This window comes from Lepidothrix coronata, unplaced genomic scaffold, assembly GCF_001604755.1.
Source record: "Lepidothrix coronata isolate B3197 unplaced genomic scaffold, Lepidothrix_coronata-1.0 Scaffold94, whole genome shotgun sequence".
Classification (NCBI taxonomy): Eukaryota; Metazoa; Chordata; class Aves; order Passeriformes; family Pipridae; genus Lepidothrix; species Lepidothrix coronata.
In genome coordinates, this window is record NW_016690274.1 from 2,069,432 (window position 1) to 2,096,070 (window position 26,639).

Genomic DNA, 26,639 nt, shown 5'->3' on the forward strand with positions numbered 1-26,639 from the left:
GAAAAGAGACAGAAAACATGAAGGAACAATGTGGTTAAAACTTGTCAAGCAGATGCCACAGAACTCTAACCTTTGATAAGCTAAATATGACTATCAATGATCAGACAGTCCAGGCAAACAATGAGGTAGCAAACTATGAAGATGACAGAAAATAATTTAACTTAATCAGAACAAATAAAACAGGAATTTCAGGAATACTCAGAGAAGTGAATCACCTCTTAACTGTTTGTGCTAAGTCTGGAATCAACCTAAATTTTAAGCATTTTCAGGCTGCATTTTTGCACATACAGAAAATCAAAGTGTGAACTGAAGAAGAGGAATTCACCAGGAAATTCAAAAACAAGCATAAAAATCTCAACATTATTGTCTTACTCACACACACACACATAAAAGTAATTCTGAGTGTAAAATAAAGCATGGAAACACTTAAATATAGTCCTACCCATATTAAACATTAACTATTACCAAGCTGCTCAGAGACTCAGAAGCCAAGAGACCCAGTGTCAGTCTGGAATCTTTTTAAGAAGAGGGAAAACAGCTCATCAACATTATACTGAACTACCTCTGATATCCCATTACCGAATTATTTCAGTCTTCCACCTACATGAAATCAGCACTTTAAAGTTACTCCACATTATCTGTAGATAAAATAACTCATGGAAAGCTGGTAACAGTTATTCCCTGTCAGCTGAAGAAAAGCAGACCTGAATTCATCAGACTGCAGTAATGGATTTTTACCAAAATATCTCAGAAGCCCTATTACTGACAAATAAGGCACAAAAAGCCTCATCTGGAGTCTAAAGAAAAGAGCACTCTGACTGCACTGTCTACTGAAATAAGGCAGTAAGGGAAATGAATTTATTTTGCCTGGCACTGTCTCATTCAGATGTTCAAATGTCAATGTCTGTTTGAACCCTTGATTAGAAGTGGCCCCTTAAAAATAAAACAAAAACAAAAACAAAAAACCACTAACCAAACCAACACACAAAAAAAACCCAGAACAAAAACCTGTAACATAGACTAGAACAAAGGTAAAAAATAGACATGAAAGAGAACTCAGAAACATAATTGCTTTCAAACAAATGGCATAGTTTAATATACGACATTATTTCAGACTTAGTTATAACTAATTTTTCTGTAGACATACTCAGTGGTATCAACAATCACCTCTCAGGATAGATTTGCATAACATCTGGTAAAGTAGCATGTAAAACTTCTGTAAAAGATAAGCCTTTTTTTTTAAGAAGAGAGGCATACTGGCAAGGAGCATAATGAGCATTATAAAAAAAAAAAGCGGATTTAATTTATATTTATGCCTGTAGCCTAAGAATCTTCAAATAAGGCAGGGATGTGGGGGGGAGGAAGGTTGTTTCACAACAAGGATATTTAATGTGCTTCACAGTTTGCCCATGCAGCAGATAAGGTGCTATCTGTTTAGAAATGGATGCGCTGTGGCAAAATTAACACAAGGAGGCATTGGCACCATTAGTGCTTCCCTGTGGTAAAGCAACAATCTTCCCAAAAGGCTCGTATAAAGGAACGTAACCCTACATGTTTACCTGGGGGAAAAAGGTGCATTTAGTATTCATATCGGAGTCAATGATTCCCCATAGCTGTGTGTATATGAATACCAAGTGTGGGAAAAAAAATGAAGTCACAAGTAGCATTGATAAATATGCCGGATTTTCATGGGCAGCTCTTCTGTGTCAGCTGAGAACCTCTCTATGTATACTGTTTTTAAAATGTGTGAGATGTTAACCAATTAATACTAGTGTTTAATTCCACCATCACCAAATAAAATATACTAGAGCTTTCATTTTGCACAGACATTGCAAAATCCCACCCTACAGAAGACTAAAAATCAACTGCTGATTCCAAAAAGGTTGCCACATGCTTCTGTCATTTCAGGTCACTATTTACTAGCTGTACACTGCAAATTTGGCTCCAAGAACTTCCAGAAGAATTTACTGCTTTCCTGAAAGACAAAGACAGAAGAACAACTTCTAAAAAATATGCACTAGAATCAGCAACAAACCAGTTAGTCTTTGCCTCCTGAGAAGTAAAGTATCTTGGACCCCAGGGATTCAAGGAAACCAAAGATCCTGTGTCAACTAGGATGCATCTTGAGTGAGGACTAAATTACCATGCTACCTCTTCATTATGACTCTCCAACCCCTTACAGCTGTGGCATAGCATTACAGAATATTTTACAGATTAAGCAGGAATATGCAAAGTAGGAGCTAAAGAACATCTATTTAAGCAAACAGGATGAAGGCTGTAAATGGTGCCAGTAACTGGAATATTCTTGTCCTTTGTACAGAGAGACTGGAAAAGATCACTCTGTAGAAGTAAAGAGAAATTAAATTAGAAAAATACTTGCACTAGAACTGTATGTTACTTTTGGCAGTATGACATGAATCTTTCTAGCACCGTCATATTAATACTTGCCTGTATACTGCCACCCTCACATTTCAATTGCCTCAACTATTTTGCCAAGAACTGGACTGGGGTACTCACACAAGTTATAGGCAAGCCAAAATACACACACGCAAAAGATTTTTAACCCAGCTAAATCCCTTACTTGCATAACACAGGGGGAAGCAGAAAGGTAGGAATTGCAACTGGAATAAATACTTGTGAAATTACAGTCTCACAAAGTGTGTCCTACAAGTGTATGTGATATTCATAAGAAATACTAGCTTTTTAGCAATGAAAGGAGATTTCTTAAATTGGTCAGACATGTAATACTACTATAATAATTTATATTATTATGGCAATATTCAAATTTTAGGTCTATTCCAGTCAGTTAGAGACCATTCAGTGTTTTAGTAAACATTTGGCTCCCATGCCAGTAGCCCATATAGCCACTTCTCTATTTGCAGACATGTTCTCTGAGAGACAGCAGCTGTTGCAGAAGATGCTTCATCAAGCTATTGATAAGATTTATTATTCTCTGGGGGAATTTTAATTAGTCTACTCTGCCACTTTCCCTATCTTTATGAATCAAAGTAAACTAGGATTTCTTGAATTTTGGTTTTCCAAATCACCTCAAACACTCCAGAATGTAATTTAACAAGGAACACAACATTTTTAGTCTGTAAGTGAGATTTTGAATGGTACTTTTCCCGTTGTCTATATATTAACCTTGATTCCCAGTCTTACGACTTCAACTGAAAGAAGTTCCAAACCAAAAATTTCAGGCCACAGAGAAAAAAATCACTGAAAATTCTGCCAATATGCATTCTCTTTTTCAGAGATCAGTCTGCTCAGAAGGAATACCAGATACCTGAGAGATTCACTGGGTATCCCTGACACCCTGAGAAGTGCTCCTCTCGGGTGGGGGAAGGGACATGGACACTGAGTCAAAGTCAAGATCTTGATTCCTCCCTCCTGTTTCCAAGGCTCCTCAAAAGGCTTAAGAAACTTTAGGTCTAGACCCAAAGTCTAACCACAGTGATAAATATGATAAATATTTCATTTCCATATCCCTGCTTAGGACTGTGGCAGACACCCACATTTCTTACAAGGAATAGAACTTTCCATAAGGAAGACAGAAGGCAATATTTCCTTATGGCCACTCTTAGCTGAGAACAAACTCAAGCCAATCACATATTTCTCATTTCCTATTTCACTGTGGGAGATTTTGTAACTGCTTTCACAAGTTTAAATTTGCAGCCATCCCTAACTAACACACAGACAAAACAACATACTCTTTACACACATAGTTCATTTCCTGGAGAGATAATCAAAGAAAACAAATGAGCTGCATAACAGATGTGTCATATAATGCACCACTGCAGCAGTACAGAAAGGGTAAGAGTCCATCCAGAAGTCACCTGCAATAAATCTTTCCTAATTATTTCTATGTAACTTAAAAACTCCTATATATCTAACATGAGATTTTAGTGAATAACTCACTTGAACAAAAAAATAATACAGATGATATTAAAATAATCTCTGGAATAACCAGCTGGAATTACAGTTGATCATGCTCAGAAATATAGTACTGGAGAGGAACTAAAAGAATTAGGCTGAAGTTATTAAACATCAAGTAAAAAAGGCCAATTTGTGTGAATTATGTGAACAGGGAACAATGGGTATGTGCACATGCACATACATATCGCATCGGTGCTTTCCAACAATCGCCTATTCTTTTTGTAAATTATTTTAAGAAATAAATAAATCAGGAGGGATTGTTACTGTTTACTTAGAGTGGAAATTAACGAGCGTTTCTTGGAAAGCTCCAGGGTTCAGCATAGCTGAAGACTCTAGGATAGATATATTCATCCAAGAGTGTAAATTATTTATCAGCTAAAGAAAAATAGCAGGAAATGTTTTTTATAAAAGGATCATATCTTTTAGAAATAAAATATTACAGTTTAAGTATTTCATTTCCTTAAGTTTTGGCTAAAAATATTAAGATTGTTACTGTGCATGTTAATTTTTGCCTCTTCATTTGCCAAGACCAATAGAATTTCATCTTCAAACACTTACTATGAAATGAACTTGTATGCTATTGAATGCCTAGTGAACTCCAATATGTAAGTAGTTCTTGTTAAAAGAATGTTAGCTCCTTCTTACCTGTTTGCTGTTATTTTTGGTGTTATTTTTCAGTATAAGTATTTGTCAGTATAAGTCAAACAGGTAAATAAGATTACTCAGAGTTAAGTAAACTTTGGTTAATGATGGTATTTTTTCTTTGAGACAGCTTGTTGGGAAGCCCCAAAATTCAAAACTTTGGAATTCAAATATTTCTTACATTGAAAAGGCCTGAATAGGATCAGCCTTGTAATAGCACTGTGGGGCTGGATTTTAAAACCACTGTGTGATTCTATGATTCTGTGTATAGTAATCTTAACAAATGTATTTGGATATGTGCATACTTGTAGAAAAAAAGGTTTATAGGTTCAGTTTGTCTTCAGATTTAAATTTAAATTTCAGCACATACTCATTCAGGAATATTTAGATGGAAAAATGTATTTGAGGTTCACACTGTAAAAAAGGCAGTTTTCTAAAAAAATCACCTAGAGTAGAACAGAATTATTGTGCTGAGCTAATAAATGGATAGGTTAGGATGCCTGTATTAATTGTTTTTCAAGCTATTCACTTCCACAAAGAAAGAAAGAAACTAAGACATCTCTGGGAAAACAAATGTTATGGTACTTAAAAGTAAATACTGGGTTCCAATTGTTACTGATTTATTGGACAAATGTTATGATGAATGTTGTTAGTTATATTTCCTTTTCTCTAAATATATGGAACACTTTATCTCAAAAAAAAAAATTAAAAATTGGATTTTCACAGCATGTTACACACATTCACCTCCATTTTAACAGAAACTTATTTACTTAAAAGAAAGGCCATGGCGATTTTTTGGTTCTGGGCACAGAGAACAACTACAGTTATGCAACATAAGTAAAACACAGTAATTTTTATTCTATGTTTATAAACTTGTATCCTATTATGGATTTCCTAGATTCAAAGAGGCTAGAAAGTTGGATAACAGGCTTGATTCAATAGCTTTTGGCAGTCACCTCTCTATACAATGTAACTACTTTGTGAATGAGAGGACAATATAGCATTCACTATGAGTTACTCTGACGTTGGTTTTCTTAAATATTAGAAATAATTACTGACATTGATCATGGTTTTTCATGCATATGAGGTAAAGCTTTTAATTGTGGCCACAGAATGTTGCTGAAAGGGATAAGAGCAGATGCACCTGCATAATGGCATCAGCACCTGACATCCTCTTCAGAATCTCTTTCTTCTTCTGGATAACAAAATAAAACATGCAAAGCTACAGAATTAGGTTTAGGAGTTTGCAAAAAACCTAATAAGAATAAACAAAAAAATTATGAAATGTTGCAAGAAACCCTGGAGGTTTTCTAATACTTAGAAAACCTTTTCTTATACTTCTGAGCTCATTCAAAGGCTTTCTAGGGAAATATTCTAAGTGGTTCCCTAACTACTTTTTCTTTCCTAACTCTGTTTCCCTTGACTGAAATTTTATGCAAATAAAATGATCCTGTTTGAATATATTCTTTTAATCCCTACTGCCAGGAAACACCTGGGTAAAGAGTGGGACATAAAGCTCAAAGACTGTGGCTTGGAAGATGAAATGGTAGAGGATATTAAGTAGACCACATCTCAAGGCTCTTCCTGAGGCAGTGGGAGCAGGCAACAACCAGATCCTTCCACTTGGAAAAGTCCCTGAACAAATTACTGGCCTCCAGCAGGCACGCCAAGAATGAGTAAGAAGCCCAGGACTGAGCTGTTGAATTTACTTTTGGCTCATGTGACTGATTCATAGCATCTTCTTCCTCTGGTCCTCTTGCACGTGTTCTTCACTTTTCTCACAGTTGGAGTCTCCCTGATGCTGGTCAGCTTGCTCTGATGCATTTATCTCCCCTTCTTTATCCCTAACTCTAAGGACTCCCTAGAGTTTGAAAAACATTGCATTAGTGCACTTCTTAAATTTCCAATACCAGAGTTGTAATTCAGACCTTGATACTTTTTTTTCTCTTGCTATCATTTTCGTCCAGTTTTCAGCTAGTGAAACCACTGCCTGTATTTTTGTTCCCATAGATACCTGCAATTAAAGTTTATATTCCTTTCCAAGCACTTCTGCTGAACTGTTCCTTCTCAGTTTTGGCTTTTCCTGTCTGACTCAAGTTCCTGGTGCATATAACATCTCCCGGTCCTTTAGAATCAGCACCTCTACCCCAGTCTCTCAAAAGCAAACCACTGTTTCACATTGTTTCATTCTTTTCTCTCATTAGAAGTGCTCTACAGGAGGGAAATATACCTCATCATTTTTCAAAAACTAAAAGACAATTATATAGATAATAAAAAAGCTACTTATAAGAGTGGGTTTTTCTCATACAGCACCCAGAAGATAGAAGAGGACAGGAAAGGGTGCTTGTTTGGTTTTAGAAATAGAAACATTAGAGAATAACGATGCTTTACAGACTAACAAAACACAGTGATAAAAAGCTTTGATTTCAATGATTTTAACTCTGCTGTCCTGCATAATCACGCTATTGCATGATACCTCTCAGACTGGTGTTCAAATTCAAATAGCGATTGCCTTTTTCACTACAAAGGTTGATTCTTATCTCTTACATTCACAATAATTAATTGAAACTTCACAGAAATTAAATTAGTAAAAAGCGGCCATAAAGCAAGATCCAGATGCCTGTTATCATTTCTCTTTTGCTTACAGATTTCCTTCCTCTGTTTTTCACGCAAGAAGCCAAGGGAGCAGAGAGTATCACTTCAATAGATTAAAAAGATAAGCAAAGGTGTGGGGTTTTAATAACATTTTAGAAATCTCCACAGCAAGCCAGTTAGGCAATGGAGAAGAGTCTATAAAACAGATATCTTGGAAGGGTTATTAAAAATTATTACACAAATTGCAATCCATTCCTTTTTTAAGCTAAGTGTAAACTATTGCCAGGAGGATCACTACAGTTAGAAGCTCTGTAACCTATCCTGCACCTAAAGAGTTATAAACACATACCACTCTCATACAAGACTTCTTTCCTTCCACCTTTTTTGGTTTTTTTTTTAGTTTGGTGTCACTGAAGTGCAGTGTAAAATTGTGGCTATTGTTGGCCTCTTTACACACTGTTCCTAATTTGACAAACAGAGCAGTTTAGAAGGTCAAATAGGAAAACAATATCTTAAGAAAATAGCAACTTCTGTGGCTTTGAAATACAAAAAACCCAAACAAACAGAAAAAACCCAGTTCCAAAATCTTTATCTCCTCGGTTCATGAAGCCATAAAATAAGTACAGCACTGTGATCACTGCAAAACTTCAAAGCCTGTATGCCCAGTGTACCATTTTAGGGCTATTAAGTTGTACAGCTAGTGTACTTGTAGCAAATAGTTACACAAGATTGTAGCAGCAAAGCCAAAGATTTCACCCTTGGAACAAAACTCCCTTAAAGCTATACTCTCTACCATAGGCTCACGGTATAAGCTCGTAATGTCTCTTATCAACCATCTTCAAGAGATTCTACATAAAGAAATTATTGATGATAACACTGAAAATGACAGCTTCATTTAGAAAATCAAGTACTCCAAATATGATATTGAACTATATACACAGTAAATGAACAACGAAATACAAAAAGTTAATTCCTTTGACATATCAGCATTTCTGTAGAAAAGCAAAGTAATGGTTTTGCTCATTGCATCAGACCATGATGAAAATTCACTAAACTAAAAAACCTCATTCTGAAGGTGGTACTATATCCCCGAGATATTATGCAAACCAAGAACATAGGAGGCCATATCTTTCAGGAATATATGATTCAAAAATGACCAGAAGGTTTATTCATCTATGCTGATACATTTGATTTTTAGCAATTTGTCCCAATTAAATGTTAAAAGGCTCAATTTATACATGTATGTAAAGTCTAGCCCATCACAATCTGCTTTCACCCACCTCATGTACAGCTGCCAGATATTCCAGCTGGCTGGAATAATCAGAAGGCACAATCAGTGTCTTTCAGAGGCCGTCTGGGAGGACTTCGGCCAAAATCCCCATTAGGCCATATAAAGTCCTGTGGGGCATCCTGGGAATTTTTGTGTATGTCATAGGACACTGTACAAGATTTTTGTTCATGTAATATGGCAAACTCACTTATATTAGTGGCCAAAGTTTCAAAGGAAAATTAAAACAAGCTTTTATGCACTTGTCATATTATGAATTGCATTATCATGGGGAAATGTGGTTATGACCTCAGATAAAAATCATGTTATATTTAAATATTGAAGATATTTTTTAAGGCTACACATAAGAAGCTTCCCCAAGTTCTCTCTTCCCCAGAAATTGGTTAACACCACCAAGATTGCAGACCCAATTTAAGCAAGTTCAAACTAATCCTAAACTAGTTGCAATAAACACTTCGAACAGTTCTCACCCTCCCAATCAGGGCATGTCTGCAAAGGTACCTCATTTTGAAGATTGTCCTCAGCATGCCTTAGTAACAGATTTCTGCCTACATTATACTACACAGTCCATCATAAATTACTATTCATTAGTCCATTTTGTAGAATAGTTTCAGTCTTATCCAGTACATCTAATTAGCTGTTTCTTCTTCCATGGCCATCTATTTATATCGTCAGAAAGACCGCTGACCAAAAACTGTTCTTTAAAGCCTACACAGCAAAATAAACTACAAACATGCCCCTGCAAGTCTCTACACTTATTTTTAAGCTGTTATTTTTAAGATTTTTTTCTGCTCAGTTTATATCAATTTTTTCCTTCCTCAACAAACATGCTTTCAACTCAGCCACTGGTACAGATTTTGTTCCTTGCTTTCCTACAGAAAAGTGCTTGTGTGTAGGTAAATGAACTTATGAGATGCTTCCAAGGCTTGAGAAGTGTGCATAGGAGAGGCTGTTGCCTGCAACTGCCTTTTTTGTACTGGCAAAAAGCACACTCGCTTTTTAGAAAAAAGGATGGTTTTATCCTTGATTCTGAAGCCTGAAACCTTAGTAAATTAGCTGTGAAAATTACTGAGTGGAATCCCACAACACTGTTGCACAAAATACTTCACCTAACAGAGAAAAGTTATTCAGTTCCTCTGTTTATGCATAAAGTATACAAAAATTCTCTCTGATTAAGCAGTATTGCTTAATTCCTAGTAATAATGGAGTATTCCAAGGCAACATATTTGGAGGTGGAAATGCGACCTATGTTGGCACAGACATTTCCTTATTGTACATTTATTGCCAGTACATTCCAGTAGAAGGAAAATTTGGCAAGCAAAGATCCTGTCTTTGAAAGTTGATCCGTACTTCTAAAATTTAATATCAGTAACACAGTACACTCAACTTTTTCTAAGGACCAGATGAGAGATTAAAATATATATATATATTTAAGCACCTAGATCCAAATTTCCTACTCTGAAGAGCACCAAAGTTGGAGATAAGTAAACGATTGGCCCTGATTTCTTTTAAATCAACATTCTAAAACACTTTAATTTCTGCTTTTGTTCATGCATACTGTTCTCCAGGCCACAACACCAAGAATCAGCTAGGTGTCCAGCACTTTCAGAATCCCCAAATTCTTTTTTCTTTCTCTCCTGCTCTAGGACTTTCCTTTGGTATAACTGTTTGTACAGTGCCTAATAGATCAAACTAACACCGGAAAGATATTTTGGGGTTTTATTTTTTACCAAAGTTCAGCAGTTTTATATCAAACCTCCCCTGTTAGAATACTTATTAATGCATATACATAGAGTCATTGGGCTTGGTTTCTCCTTATGAGCTATTCTGACAATTAACAGGCAACTTAAATGTAAAATGCATTAGATATAAGCAAATAGCTGATAACCTTATACATTTGATTTTCTGATGTCAGAGGCTTGCTTACCAGTCAGTTTTTTGATCATCACCAGTTGTAACTGTCTTGTGACAAGCAGTTTCAGAGAGAACTCTGAATAAAAGCCAGATCTGAATTCTCTGACAGTGTTACTTTGTGTCTAAACACATTTCTGTTAATTCCACTATCAAAATCAAAAGTCATGGAAGTCAAATATTTCCAGTTGGAAGACATAATGAATTTAGAATGTGATATATTCATGTTGAATGTAAAGTAATTTATTTTAACAGACTTAGACTAATTATATCTCTAAAAATCAGCAGAAAAGTAATTTCAATTCACCAGTTTTGGTAGTGAATATCTTTAACACTATGGACACAAGTTCTTTTTTGAAAAGCATTTTTGTAAAGGCATGATCCAAAACAGACCTCAATTAACAGCGGAATCTGCCTTTGACTTGAACAGACTGAAGATCTGGCTTAACCACTGTGACTTTGTCAAGAATAAAATTCTCAGGTGATTTCTTATAAGATGCAATGAAAAATGAAACGCACACAAGTTCTCACTGATCATAGCTGGAGCCCACAAAGTGACATGTGAAAAGTGGTTAAAATGGAATACTTGTGGACTGCAAAAGACAAGGTTATTAATTTACCAGGGACATCTTGCCAAATTTAAATGAAGGAAAACAGAAAAATGGTATAGCCTGGGTGTAATTCTGTTGAGGTAATGCACTATGTGAGTGAGAGCTGTGGTAGTCTTCTCTAACATCCCTTCATAAAGCAGCTACATAATTTTAATTAAGTAAGTGACTATAGCAAAAACTTAAGAGATCAGGATCCCAGTGAATTATGAAGTATAAATTACCGTGTATGCCAGTCTTTTTACCAAGATAAAGGTACAACACATGCAATAAATTTCTAATAAACCTTTAAATCTTATCTAATGGAAAGTAGTCATGTAAACTGAAATTTTAAAAGGCGATGAACTTTAAACAGAAAACTACTCCCTCATTTCATTTATATCAATTAATTGAACTACATGAATGAATATGTAACATACGTTCAACCAAAAATGTTACATATTTCCCACAATTTTGTAATTCCTTTTGAGAAAAGAGGGAACCATGATGCACCAAAATGATAAAAGATAAAAACATTTCTTTCTAGTAGGAAAAATATTTATTACAAAAATTGCTATTCTGGATCTGTTTTTCAGATGCAAAATTAATGAAAGGTGTGTAATTTATAGTCAAAAATATAAAATGGGAATGAAATAATTAATACTAATCCTTATGGGCTTATTAGTGATGCTGAATTTATATCTTACATTACAGATATAAGAGTAACCCCTTTTTTTCCAGAAGGGATCAAAATAGTTAACATAATTTTATAAGATCAAATTGACTAGATTTGACAAGTAATTTGACTAATAATCTCTTTCTACCTTTAATTTTGCTGAGTGTTATCTGAAAAAAAAAAAGTATTTTCAAAGAATGGCCCAACATTATACAGTGCGGGGAAATACCTTTTCTTGAATCAATCTTTCTTCAAAAGTCATTTACATTCCACTATAGTATTTTATCAACCAATATAACATAAAATTCGTTTAATATTGTAAATTTTGTTAATGTATTTAAACTTAAATGAAAAATTTTCATTAAATAATAGGTAGTGGGAAAATCAGTATGCCTTTTTTCTTTTGGTTTGTCATCTAGAGGCTTTTATAGTCCACTGGGGCTTTTGTTTTTCCTTACCTGGAACTCTTTTTGCCCAGTTGATCATGTGCACTAATTCTCTGTCTGCAAGGTTGGTCAACAGGGTCATCATAGAGGCTTCATTGAATGGTCTATTTGGGTCATATTCAGAATAAACTAGTGGTGGCTCAGCTTCCAGCAAGGCACTGACCATCTGTTCTGCCGTCAGGGATAGGGCTGGACTGTTCTTCTTGTTATGTTTAACCACCAGTGGACTCGCCCAAAGGGTGGGAGCTCGCAGTTCTGTTGAAGAAGCCTCCCCATTTCTGGAATCCTGCTCCTCTCTTTGACGTTTTTGCTTCATCACTCGTCCACCTCTGCGGTCTTTCCGGATTCCTAGAGATACACAAGAATATAATGAACCTCTTTCCTTGAACTTATGTATGATGTACACTTGGCTTTAGTCAGCAGCAGCTGCTGTTAGACCCAGGCAGCATTGATTCTTGCTTTATTTTCTGAAGACTTCCTCCTATATATGGAATCTTACATCAGTGGGTGGAGAGAAAAACTACTTTTAAAAGTAGAGTGTCAGGAACTCCTTCCTAAAATTCAGATCAGTTGGACTTACACAGAACTCTAGACTAGTGACACTGTATACAGTTGCCTTAGCCCAAGAAAGGAAGTCAGTAACTGGGAATAAACAAATATTTTTTTACAACTCAGAACTTCAAAGTATGTCCCAACCTCTAGCAGACAATTACTCTATAAATGATCAATGATAAATAAGTGCTGTTGGTGGACCAAATGGATCACAGAAGTAACTCTCAGAAACTAAGGTCACTATTTTAATCAAACATCATCCTATTACTGAGTCTGTGATCTTCATGATTATATAAAAATAATCAAAAAAGTTCCCATTATAAGATGAGCTTATACAGCAATAAATAATGTCATATAACCAGATAAACAGAAATAAGAGAAGGAGAGGCAACTGTAACCTCAGAATCTTATGTGGGAGGACCTACTATCAAAGGCTGAAATAACCACAACAGAAACTTTGTCATTACTGTACATTTCTGAAATGTGCTTTGCACTGTATGACCCTGAACCTTAGGATATTATCAAGTCAGCCATACCAGTTTCAACAACATCAGACCTTACAGTAGAACAAAATCTCCCTTTGTGGAAAGTTTACAAGAAAAATATAATGATAAAGCCCACGTGCACTCCAACCATAAAGGGAAGATTAAGTCTGCCTCCAAAGTGGAGGAGTTACAGGCATTTTAAGACTAAGTCAAAAACTTAAATCCATCATCAGGTAGAGGCGAAGGAGGACAACCAAGTAATAAGGAAAGCACACAAGGAAATGAGCTATGAGGAGAAGGCATCTTATGATGGGTCTTATTCTGGAGTTCTCATGCAATATGAAAAGGCAGCACTAGTCCCAGTTTGAAAAGCAAGATAAGTATCTACAGAGAAGAGAGATGCTAATCAATCAAGAAATAGAGAAAACATTTAAAACAAAAACAAAACAAAAACAAAGAAACCAAAAAAAACCAGCTTCAAGAACTGCTGACATTTGCAAGCCTTCAGTGCAGGTCTTTCTGATGGTTGGGGAGAGGGAAATACAGCCTTCGCTCAGCTCTTTTCACATCACAAAAATTTAAACCTTTAGAATCCCAGTCTTTGCTAGAGACATAGCAGCATTTTCATCTCACATACAACATGCCTTCATATAAGTGTTGGATCATATCAGCAGGTGTCCTTTCCCAATCTCAAAGAAACAGGGAGAATCTTTACATCTGTGTTCCTCTTTCTTCAACTATGGTGAGATTTTCACTTAATTAGTACTTGAAGGTTAAGCTTTTGATGTCTAAGTCATTCAAAATCTAGTAGGTTTCATGATTCTATTCTATTAATCTATTCAGATAAAGCAAGTTCAATAAATCTTTCATTACCCCTATTATTTAAGCTCTCTACATTTTCCCATTCACTAGACTACTTGTAAGCCAAAACTCTCAAGTACATTGCTGTTGCTATTTTTCATTCAGCAATACCAATCTTTCCTATCACTAAACAGTTTTTACTAAGGAGAGGAAGGGGAGATTATTGTTATTAAGAAAAAATGCAAGACTTATTTTGGCAAAAAGCCACGCTAGAGATATTCTCATTGGTAGCTTACTTCCTCACAAAATTCAACAGTACGCATGCTCTATCTGTAACAGATATTTTTGTAGTATGCTTTTATAGTGTTTTTGTATTAAAATTGCCCTGTGAAACATGAAGACATAATCATGTCAACAAAACTACATGATTCATAGAAACTAAAGCTTTCTCACACTCCAAATTTTACTACTGCTCATCTAGCAATTTTCTTTCAAAGAGGAAGTATCCTTGGGGTCTGTACCGTTCAATATACTCATAAATACGAAGACGGACAGACATAATACAGAAACTAGAACTTGGGGTTATAATAATATTATAAAAACATCAGATAAGTTAGTTTAGAAAGTAAACAGAAGGCTAGAAACTACTGGGAGGGAGTACAGAGCAGTTTCATAAATTACAGATTTTATTAACTCATGAGGCACACTACGATGAACACTACATGCAGTTCTGCTCTTTCCAAATTAAAAAGAGACATAAAATAAATGAAAAAGGGATAAGAGAAAGACAAATAAGATTATTTGAAGTGTGAAACAATTTTGGCATGAGAAATAGCTAAATTGAATATTTCTGCTTGGTCTGCAAGCGAGACTACAAAATCAGCAGTAGCAAGAAGACAAATAAGGTACAAAACATTAATGTTTCTCTTCTAATACAAGATGGTATCAAATGAAAATAACCTGTGCAAGGTCAGCACAGACAAGAAGAGATTCTCTTTGTCACCATGCAGAAAAAATAAAACTGAAAGTGTGAGTAAATTAGAAGGTAATATATTTAGAAATCTATTGGTCAAATTTGATGGAGAACAGAATCCATTAAGGGTTAATATGTATAAATAGGGCATTTTCGGTGTAAGGTAGGCACAGAATGTCATGGCATAGATTACTGGAAGATCAGCGGGTTTTTGGTTTTGCTTTTTACTTAGTCCAGGCCTGCCTTGTTAAGTAAAAAAAGGATGCGATGAGGATTTTACATAACAAAGGGAAAGTGACAAAAGCAAGTGCATTTAGCTGTTTACAAATCAACCAGATGCTAAATAAGAACAATAGTTTTATTTTTAATTCATCTGAAAGCTTACTACTGGCTTTCCTTCACCTTAGAAAAAAAAGTGGGGCATTGAGCAAAGCTGAACATAACAAGTTTGGAGGAGATGTCCTGCACAAATTTAGTTTTTCATTTTTATTTTGGGATTTTAAAAAAATCAACAAACCAATTGGATTTTGTAGAGACTCAATCTAAAAAAAAGTCAGTAAGAGTATGCATTCCATCTGCATCACATCACCAGCTTTTATGATCACAGACAGAAAGGTCTCTGAATCTGTATAATGACAATTGCAAATGCTTCCAAATCTCCTTCAACTTAATCAAATTTTAACTCTGTTAAATAGACAGAATAGTGATGCACAGTCACTAATTTCAAAAAAGACAACTCTATCAGGCTACAATTTCATTGCAAAAGTGCAAAAGTGCAGCGATACTGTAAGAGTTTTTAAATATCTGAATGCATTAATTTTGATTCGACAGTTCAGCCAATAAAGGGACCTGAATTGCCAAATGTTATGAAAAACAATATTCTACCAAAAATTGAAGTCCTATACATCTTGCAAAAGCTCTAAAACAATTTCCACTTGAGCTTTAAAGCCTACAAGACCCTAGATTTTTCAAAGGCAGTTTTATAAAGCTTCCTATGTAAATTCAGTCAGCTTTTTAAATATGAAGGCAGGTTTCAAAACTGCTAAGTAATTACGTAATCAAATCAGTAGAATCTGATCAGCAATAAAATTGCATATGGACAATAAAATTGCATAAGCCATTCCCATGGCAGGAGAGTTGAAGCTAGATGATCTTTAAAGTCTCTTCCAACCCAAGATTCTGTAATTCCATGCCTGTGGAGGCAATGTTAACCAACAAAAATACCTCAGTACTGTTTTCCCACATCATTAAAATAAAACAAAAAATAAATTCCAGATTGTTATAACAAAAAAACCTAAATTAAGAATGCATTGGATGAGCATTGAATCTCAGCCATCCAGTAGCCATTTTTTACTCCAACCTACTCCTAATAACAAAGATTCACCTTTATATCCTCTGTATTATATAAAAGATTCAAAAATACTTAGAGGAAATAGAGGAGGAGACCAAATAAATTAAAATTTGCTTAACTCTGTGTGAACCATAAAATAATGATTTTAGATTTGAAGATGTATATATAATCTCAAATTCTGTTCCAGTTAAATATATTCCCTATGAGCTGCTTTATATAATATTCTTCAATATCTTTATTATTAAAAATTTGGTAGGAATACTTGTCAAGTAAAGAATGGTTATTGGTTGGAATAAATGCGAATAGATTTGAGAAGACTCAATAAACTTTATTTAGCATCAAGACTGAGACAAAATGATTGTTTGACAAAATTGAAACAGTCAAGATATTTTTATGTTCTTCCTATTGCTCACTATTCTGGAAATCCTAAACAGTACTGCTATTGCTTTTTGTCTTCATTGCAACACTCACCTGCTATGCAAAATACCTATCGTGTTATTTTCATTAACATGGTACAAAAAATGCAAAAGACCTTCATCTTCTCTTTTCCCATACTCACAACATTCACTCTGCCTGTTCACACAAAGGATGGGTATTAATTTGGAAACTGCCTGTCATCATAAAGCCTATTCAGTTGCAATCTATTTATTAACCCATCTCTCATGCTCCACTTTGGTTTTGCTGAAGTTCTAGACAGCTTTCCAATAGCTGCAAGCAAAAACCAAAATAAAGTTATTTTCTACAAATAGCAACTGTCTCTGAAGATTAAAACTCTCAGGTGCATTGCATGTTAAACCTTGTCTTGTTTAGCTCCAAATGCAGGGAAAAAAAAAAAAAACAACAAACCCCAAAAACATTCCTCGGTATTTTTTTAATGAAACCTTCCCAAAAGTCAATAGAGGTCTAGGATTATTACTACATGTATCAGTCGTCATCAGTCATTGAGAAAGCTCCAGGGACTTTACATACAGAGCCCAGACTCACAGACACAATCTCTCCTTGATCTGGGATCTTTTACATCACCTCAGAACGGATGAGATGTCAGCCCTAAGCAATGTCCACAACCTAAAAAACTCTGGACTTTTTTAAAATTTCTGTTTTAAACACATTTTTGTGGTTTAGCTTGCAAACAATTTGCAAAATATACTAGTGTGACTACACATATTTCACAGTGGCAACATAAACAAAATTTTGCAGTTTTCTGGAGGGCAGAGGATATTTATGATCATACCATAAAGTGGTTCAATATAGATGATACTAATAAGTTCTGTATTTTCTGACATTTGAGAACTTAATTTGCAGCTTTCATCAGCCACCAATACACTTTACTTCTATGCATCGTGAATGTGTATATCACACAGAAAAATTGATTTTTCCATCAATTCAACTGTAGCTCTTGCTGTGTGACACGCACAAATTACCTATAGTTTGGGTGAGGACATAACTCTTTCATTTTATAGAAAAATGTAAGTAGGCAGAATGCAACTACACAAATTGTGAGAACATTATTGGCAAGAACATTATCTTTTGTCTTACAATAATTGATAATGATGTTGCAGCCGCGTTATTTTTCTCAGAATATCCCATTCAGTAAAACTGGCTTAGTCTAATGTTATCTTAGAAGAACAGTATAGCTACATGAAAGTATGATAATTTACAATCATTACCTTCTTTCAAGAAATCTAGAAGTTCATTATCATCATGTAGCTGGACCATAAAAATATATTCACTTCTGGAACACTTTCCTTTTTTAACTCTGTAGAAAAGCACAACAATCTCTCCAAGATGGGTAAAGGAAACACATGCTGTACAACTAGAAGTGGTGGCATATTTGACTTCAGAATTTCAGGTCCACACAGTGGGATGAGACAGTGTTTTATCTTAGAAACTGCGTCTATTGGAAAGAGGAGGTTTTACTTCATATTTTATAAACAAATAATTTTATTTGTTATTGCATATGCTTTCTATGTGTATAATTAAGATTTTGTTTCCTCCTGAGGGAATATTTGGAAAAGAAAGATAACTGGTGAGAGCTCTCACTCTGCCTCAGGAGCTTATATTTGCAGGAGAATGGGGGAAAAGAAGAAAAACTTTTCTTCACTACTCTTTCTTATTTCTTACTCTTCCTTCCTCTGAGCTTTCAAGGAACTGCTTTGCTATTTCTCCTTCTAGCCCTGGAAGATCAGGCTGTAGCACCTAAGAATCACAGTTAAAGCAAAACAGATAGAAAGAAAAACTGAAACAGCTAGAAAGAGAATTGATGGAGATCTGAAGGAGGAAAGACAACTGAACTGATGTGGTGAATGGGATTAATTAATGCTTCTAGGACATAATAAATAACCAGGCCGTAATTACTGCTTTGGGAAGTAATTCTACCTGTTGCCTGCATAAATTTTCCTGTGTATAACTTCATACACTTACAGAGGTGATACACTCCATTCAGGTTAATCAATTTTTTTGGGGGGGGGGTATCTTTCTTGTTTCAGAAGTAAGACATTGTATTATCTTTCTTTTTATGCAATGACTGAAACAACTAAGTCTAACTTCATAAAATACTTGCTTTACAATGTAGCACTCAGTATATCTCTGTGCCTTTTCCCTCCAAAAATTTTAACTGCATCCTTTCCTTGTACTTTTTGAGTTTATACTGCACTACAGATTTTTAAAGTACTAAAAGAATAATTTTCTAATCCTTACCTCCTTTCATGGGCAATGCCTTGACAGAAAGAACTAGTCACTAGTCTTTCTCTATAGAAACACTATTTAGGAGTGTATTGTTTATTTTAATAATAAAATATTTTTTAATATTATCTATGGTAAAATTCATAAGCTACCTTAAATTCTGGTTTTAGTAGTTCTTGTAGCTGTCATAATATATATCATCATAAACTTCATGTGGGTAGAAAAAATTGTAGCTGGTCATAAGTTGTACCTGTGACAAAGCTGTGACATCTCAGGTACTCTGTTATTAGAACATATTTTGATATCTTTCACCTAAAGATCCCAGGGCTCTTTTATTCATAACAGTTTCAACTTCCTAAAAAACCTGAAATGCTCAAATCAATGTAGAAAGACTTAAAAACACAGTAAGCAAGCAAGAAAATTAAAAGCAACGCATCAGTCATCATCAGTAAACTTTACCCATCTTATGTTGGTATGCAGGTGTGTGCTACTTAACAAACATTTCAATCTAAAACTTTAGGCACAGAAACAGTTTTCTTTTTCTAGCATGTGCTAGCCCTGATGCATGCAAACAACTGGGTTATCTGTAGATAGTCTCAGCTTACACATTGTGATTCAATGATAAAAGAAAGGCTTTTTAATAAAATAAGAGAAGATAGTTTTAATGTGAGTGTTTACATATAGTCATAATTTGAGTAATGGCACAGAAGTTTTCCACTGCTGCAAGGAGAAGTTATATTCATTCCAATTGCATTTTAGATTCTCTACCTCCTTAGGTTACCAGAAGATATCAGATTTAGAGGGGAAGTCCAGGGAAATAAATCCGTGAACTGTAAAATCCTGTGCTGACTTTTTGACCAAGTACCATCAGAGAAGCAACATGCTGTTGAACTAAACAGATGTCAGATATTTCAAGGCATACACAAAAAACAGTCTAGCACAATATCTGGCTTTTTTTTTTGTCCCTTAACTGCTTGAAAGACCATAAATTGCATGGAAAATATTTCTCTACTGTTCACTATCTTTTCATTGCTACCAGTGCCTGGCCTCCCAGAGTTCCCACACACAATTTACTCAGGTGGCAATAACAGCATCAGTCACTGTCCCAGCCATGGGCATGAGAATGCAATTACTGCTCAAAAGTCATTGACAAATAAATTTGAGCTGTACCACTAATGGCACATGGGGACCACTCTTCAAATCCATGCAATAGTCAGAGATCTACAAAAGAAACTCCACTTTATACTTGATAGACATTCAGATGGCATTTCAAGCATTTAAATGGAAGCAAAGCAGATTTGGAAACTTGACAAGTCAAAACATAAAGGCAAGCTAAATGTCAGAACTGGAGAACTGAAGTTCAGATTCTAGACACCAAACATATAAGCAATAGCTCATTCATACTACAACTGTTTCATGCCTTAATGGAACTATTGTGCAAAACAATAACTTATAACCCAGAGAAGACACTCCAAATTAAAAACTGTTTGCTCAGAACTTAGTTTTTAGCTTTCAAGATTTTCTTCCTTATTTGTGGCTTCCTGGTAATACCAATATTTCCTTTTACTGCTTCCTTTCCATTTCAGCAACACAGTTATTGCAATTCCAAAGAGGAACAGCTTCAGAACAGGACTAGTGAAACATTACAGTAAAGGACAACCCTATGCACAGGAAAAGACTGCAACGCCTAGATTACACAGAATTACAAAAATAAGACATGTGGCTCATAAATAAATTGAAGGAGAAAAGTCAGAGTGTGTATAGCAAGTGTGAGGATGGCATGGGAACCTGCTGAAACTCCCCTCAGCAATCAACAGTTTGTGGCCACACTCTGAGGGGAGGAAAAAATGATGGCAGGAAGGAAAACCAATTATTTTTGGGGCGTTTTTGTTTTGTGTTTTGGTTTTGGTTTTTGTTTTTTTTTCTAAGAGGACAACAAAAAGATAGATCTATGACTGGTTTTGGAAACAGTGATGGGTAAATGGTTTACCAGCTAACTTCCCAGTCTGGAACAACCTTTGAACCTGAGACTCCACAATTCTGCTCCTTGTCAGAAGATCCCAGATAAGAGATGTTTGACACTTCTATATACATGCACAGCCTTGCAATAGTAATAGCCTATAATTTTGTTAGTTTGTCAAAGGTTTTCAAATGTGCTTGGAATCACCTTCTCTTCTAAATGAAATTGTTGCTCTTCAAGACCAACCTATCTCACCAGAATTCCACTGAAAATTGCGAGAGAAGAAATCTCTAGTGTTTTGCTTGACATTTAGCTTGACAATGAAAGACTAAATGTATGTGATAAGTAAAAGCTATTATAAATAAGAAGGTACCCTTCAGAGAGGGAGAGAGTCATTTGCCCAGTTCATGATCAGAGTATTAAGAGAGAATGCACAGACAGGCCATGGCAGAAATGCCATGTGAATCCTTTAGACAAGTGTTTGCAAAGGAAGAAACCAGATTTTTCTATGCCAGAAACCTACCTTTCTGAAAATGAAGTTAGGGTTGAAGAGGCCAGAAATCCAAAAGCCTCTCTTCAAATGTCCTAATATGGGAAGGATTTACTAAAATGTTGGAGAAGATCTCTGGGGCTCAGTCCAACTCACTTTGGTGTCATTGCTGCCACTGCCAATAGTAAGGGACTCCAAAAGGAAAACAGTGTGAACAAGTCAACAGTTCCCTTACAGGCACAAACCTCAGTGCCTAAGCACAACTGGCTTTAGAGTCCAAAGGGTGGGTGCAAGCTCCTAATGACCTCTTATGGTAATTTCACTTTACAGATAGGTCTCATTAGGTACATCTCTGCTGAATTCAATAGTTTTATAATGCTTCATTGGGAATAAAACAAAATCCTACTATTTCCTTTGAAACATAAGATCATTGTTGCTGTTGTACATAAGTAGAAGTCAATAATATAATTACATTTTTGATAGATTAATAACACATTGCTGAAGCTATGACTGCAATGTAGGTTCAAACACTGTAATGTATCTCAGCCTGATGGTCCTTCCAAGGTGATTTTGAGACCTTTGAGATTTTGAGAACTTTTCTCCTTGATTCTCTCTATATAAATACTTTATTTGCTTACAGAAAAGTAACACCACTTTCCAAATTCAGGCCTAATAAATACTTCTTTTGAATATGATTCAGACAATCACCCCTTTATTTTATATCCATTTGTCTTTTAGAAAATCAACCAGAAATGTAAATCGAGCTGAAAACCCAGGCGGGTTGACAATTACTTCAAATGAGAAACATTGTCTGAAATCTTCTAAAACATTAATCAGAATTTAATGTCTAACCTCAAACAGGTCTGCCTCAAGTGACAGTGTTTAATAGCCTGGCTTCTGATGAGGATGTCTAGATACTCAATACTATAAATATATAATAGATTTTTGTTCAGTCTGTGCACCTGGATTTTGCAATCTTTTCTATCCAAGTGAATGACTGACGTATGTCTATTTATGTGAGTGTTTTTTTCAAAAAATATCTCTCATCCTTTTCCAAACTGGGGCTCTTTTCTCCTCTATAATCAGGACTACCTCTTATTAGAGATAGAGTGGCCACAGTAGGGGCTTGGATTCAGATATTCTGATTCAATTTCTGGCTCTGCCACCACTCTTCTCAGTGATCAAATCACACTACATATCACAGTGCCCCAGAACTCCTATCAGCTAAAATGCAGATCATAAAACTGATCTTCCATGTTAAGTTTTTAAAGACCTGGTAACAAAAAAAATTGCTGTGAACAAGCAGGCAAATGTCACTTGAGGTCTCTAATGACTATTCATAACCCATATTTTGAAAACCAATGATCTACTAAACAAACATGAAGGTGCAAAACATGATTCATCCTAATCTGTATTTTGGCATTCAATAGTTGGCAGTCACAGTGCATGTTTTAAAGAGCACCTAAGGACATGTAGAAGTGAAGCAAGAGAAGTTTAATTAACCCATCATTCAAATCAGTGCTGAAACTCCTGCACAAGTCATAGTAAGTTTTGGTTACAGTCAGTATGGTAACAGTCCCATTTCTAGGTAATATTTACAAAGAGGCCATAAATAGTTCAGGGATCAAAATAAAGCCCTTTCAGGAACATTCTTTACCTATACCTCAGCCATGATTTGGGAAAGCCAGTAGTTTTAGGAGTATCATTCCATTGGTATAAATCTCAAAGACAGCAAGAAATTTTAGAAATTAATTAAATTAATTGGGTATTGAAGGTATTTGACCTGATATACAGGACTGAGTGCTAGAACCGAACTGTAAATGCCTAGCCAAGAGAAGCAACAGAACCACAGAATTACAGAATGGTACAATGGTTTGGGTTGGAGGGGACCTTAAAGATTATCTAGTTCCAACACTCCTGCCATGGGCAGAGACACCTTCTACTAGACCATGTTATTCAAAGCTCCATCCAACCTGGCCTGGAACACTTCCAGGGATGGAGCAACTTCTCTGAGCAACCTCCCTCATATTAAAGAAGGTCTTCCTACTATCTAACCTAAATCTACCTTCTTTCAGTTTGAAGTGATTCCACCTTATCCTATCACTAAATGCCCTTGTAAAAAGTCCCTCTCCAGCTCTCTTGTAGCTCTAGTACTCTAGGAATTACTCAAACTCAGTGAGAAGACATCAGCTGTTCAGACCTACATAGGTTTGCTCAAAACGAGTGAATGCACAGTGACACCCTGAGGTACCTGTAGTATGAACAAGTGGCAGACAGAGCTGGAGACACACCAAAGACCCTAGATTTAATTTAAAATTAATTAGCAATTTATATGGGGACTGCCTCATTGCTATATCTGCTCCCAAAAAATATCACGAATAAAATAACTCCTAAGTAGGAATTTTTAAGAATGAAAAGGCCAAAAAGAAAATGTAAACAAGTATACAGATATAATTAGCTTTACAATCTCAATAGTGTTCAATAGTAAAACATTAGAAATTCTGCAATATCATTCTTATTTTTTATATATCTAATTATGGCATATAAATAAGCATAAGACAGTTTGTCTGATTTCCACTTCCCATTTTGGGACTGTAAAGGTCTTAAACAACCATGTATAAATTCAGTGTTGAATCTCCTTTGAATAGGTGGCCTAAAAAAAGACCTCCTGGAGTTCCTTCTAGCACAGATGGTTCTGTGAAGCGGAATAGGAAGAAAAAGTATTTTTGGCTAAGGTGTTCACAACAGTGGTCTCTCCCTTTTGGGGGGCAAAACAGTGGAACACTATATTTTGAGGCAATTCAATGTCACATAAAGGGAGGAAGGTTCCACCAAAAAATCTGGTTTCAATTCCATCTTTTTTTCCACTGTAAACTGCTGTAAACTCACAAAACTGTGCTTCAAATGTTGCTAGAACACGTTTTCAGCCCATCAATTACAACTTTAAAAAGTACATTTCCTCTTACATTTATCAGGCCCCACCTACACAGTTATTTGGCTGAGTACAGAAGAGTATGTCTAATAGATATCATAAAGTTTCTCCTCAAAAAACCCAAAATTGTTTCACATCCACAATCCATTTTCATTCATTCACTAATTTCTCTTTATAATATAATATTTAATTGAAGATAATTACATGGAAAACTAGAAGGCCTTGAGCTCTTCCAGTGGTTGCACCAGACATCAATTTACCTCTACTTTTGAAAATTATTTTAATAACTGTCTAGCTTTTTTGCATGAATAAATATAGCATTCAGCAAGGAAGCATAGCTCTCTCCATTTAAAGACAAAAATTAGCAAGGTCCTTCTCTGAGAGGATGGAAAATTTGCCAAATGTTTTTCTCTTTTCCCTGTAAAAATTTATCTTAAACTTCAGCAAGACTGTCACACTGAACCAGATTGAATTCCACGTGATTGCACTAGAGAATGTAAGAGAAAAGCCTAAAGACCCCAGTGTCTAGGACTTAATGAAAGTTTCTACAGTCACCCGGCATGTGGTTACAGCACCCTGTTACAGCAAACACAGACTTTTATTCCCTGAGCTGTACCACAGTGATCTCTGAAATATTCTCAGACACTTTGTGAGAGCAACACTGAAGGATGTAGGCTTCAAGTGCACTGCAATTCTGGACTTTCATTATCACAAGAATCAACCCTCAGAATCTTCTCTCTACAACATGAAATTTCAGGTTGTCCAAAGACGGTACATACCCCTGGTTGTATATGTAATGGCCATCTTGATCTAGCACATGAGCACTCAAATCCTTGATGGCCACATTTCACATGACTTCAGATTAGGAAGCTATCAGTATTCGATAACTGAAAGAATTACACAGTTTTCGGGATGGCTAAACATAGACTATCTTGCAAATAACTGATTTTTCATTAAGGACCTAGCATTTAACATTCTGGCACACTTTTTCCATAGCCACTAATCCCACTAATACGGTGTTGTTCAGATCACACAGAATATTCAATGATTAATCTGACTTGTCACACATTGAAAGGAGGGGACGAATGTATCATGCTAATAACTAGAAACCCCCATTCACGTACCACACTATAAAAACACTTCATTAATAAATAGCAATAAAAATAAGGTACTTCTGGTTTCATAAAATTAGGTTCTTTGGAGCCAAGTCATCAGAAAGTCATTAAACCAATGAAGAAATGGAAAACTAGGTCCATATCGGAGCAGAGATCACCTGCAGCATACACATGGTTGGAGCTTCAGGGTTGCAACTGTTGTAACAACTCCATTTGGACGATGGGAGTCCCCCCATCATGTGAAATAGTAAGCTGGAATATAGTTTTCCAAACCAGAAGAGAAAAAGCTTCAAGAAGGCATCAGTAGGTCATAATAAAAACAAGGTTACTCTTTCCTGCTACCTAACAGAAGAGGGACATGACAAGGACCTTTGTTCTATGTGTCCACTTTACCCTCACTTACAAACAGGGGAGCACATACTAAATAATAATATATAATTTTAAGATCTTCTGGGCTTATTCAGAGAGTGAAGCTTTTGGATAAAATATCACAGCTATAAATTACGCCTCGGATGCTGACTGCATCAGCAGAGATTCTGGCAGCCTAACTGTCTCTTGAAGAAGCACAGTTACAAACTTGCAAATGTAAGAGGAGAGAAAGAAAATAACTCTTCAGTACTGAAAGAAGTTTTTAAAAGATGTAAGAACAGTGGAACAAAAAAAAAAAATCAATAAAATTTCCACAGAAACTCATAAATAAATGTTCCTACCATACAGCTCAAGAGCCACCTGAAGCCTGCATCTTTTCTAAATGAAGCCCCAAAAATATATTTCAGTTGTGTCCACTCTACTAAAAATTATAACTTTTCTGTGCTATTTTGTAACCTTCTATGAGAAAAGCATCAGCAACCATAGTCTATATCCTATGTTTAGAGTTATCAGAGACATTAAATCAAGATTTTGTCTACCTTCCCCCACATTTACTGAAACTCAATAATTAATATGAGTTATTACTCAGAAGTTAAATGACAGATAAAAATCACAGGTTAGCAACTTTGACAATGTGTTAAGAAACCTCAGCTAACTTAGTGCAGAAGTAAAACTGAGGTTATATTTAGAGAAAATAAATATTACAGCTGTTTTCCACTATATCTAGAAGGCATATCATCATAATCAAATTGTGGAGATAGACATAGAAGTGAGATAAGATACAACTGAATATTCAAATGTGTGACAGAATTAATGTTTAAGAAAAAGGCAAATCCTTCAATATGGAC

General features: G+C 35.5%; 1 protein-coding gene across 3 annotated transcripts in view; it reads right to left on the reverse strand.

The window, feature by feature from the left end:
• The window catches only part of ESR1 (estrogen receptor 1), a 164,950-nt gene that overhangs the window by 38,044 nt on the left and 100,267 nt on the right, over positions 1-26,639 (reverse strand). For all 3 annotated transcript variants that reach the window (XM_017821973.1, XM_017821975.1, XM_017821974.1), the window contains exon 5: positions 12,094-12,429. In XM_017821973.1, coding sequence (XP_017677462.1) covers positions 12,094-12,429 — 336 coding nt within the window. The remainder of the gene's footprint in view (positions 1-12,093; positions 12,430-26,639) is intronic.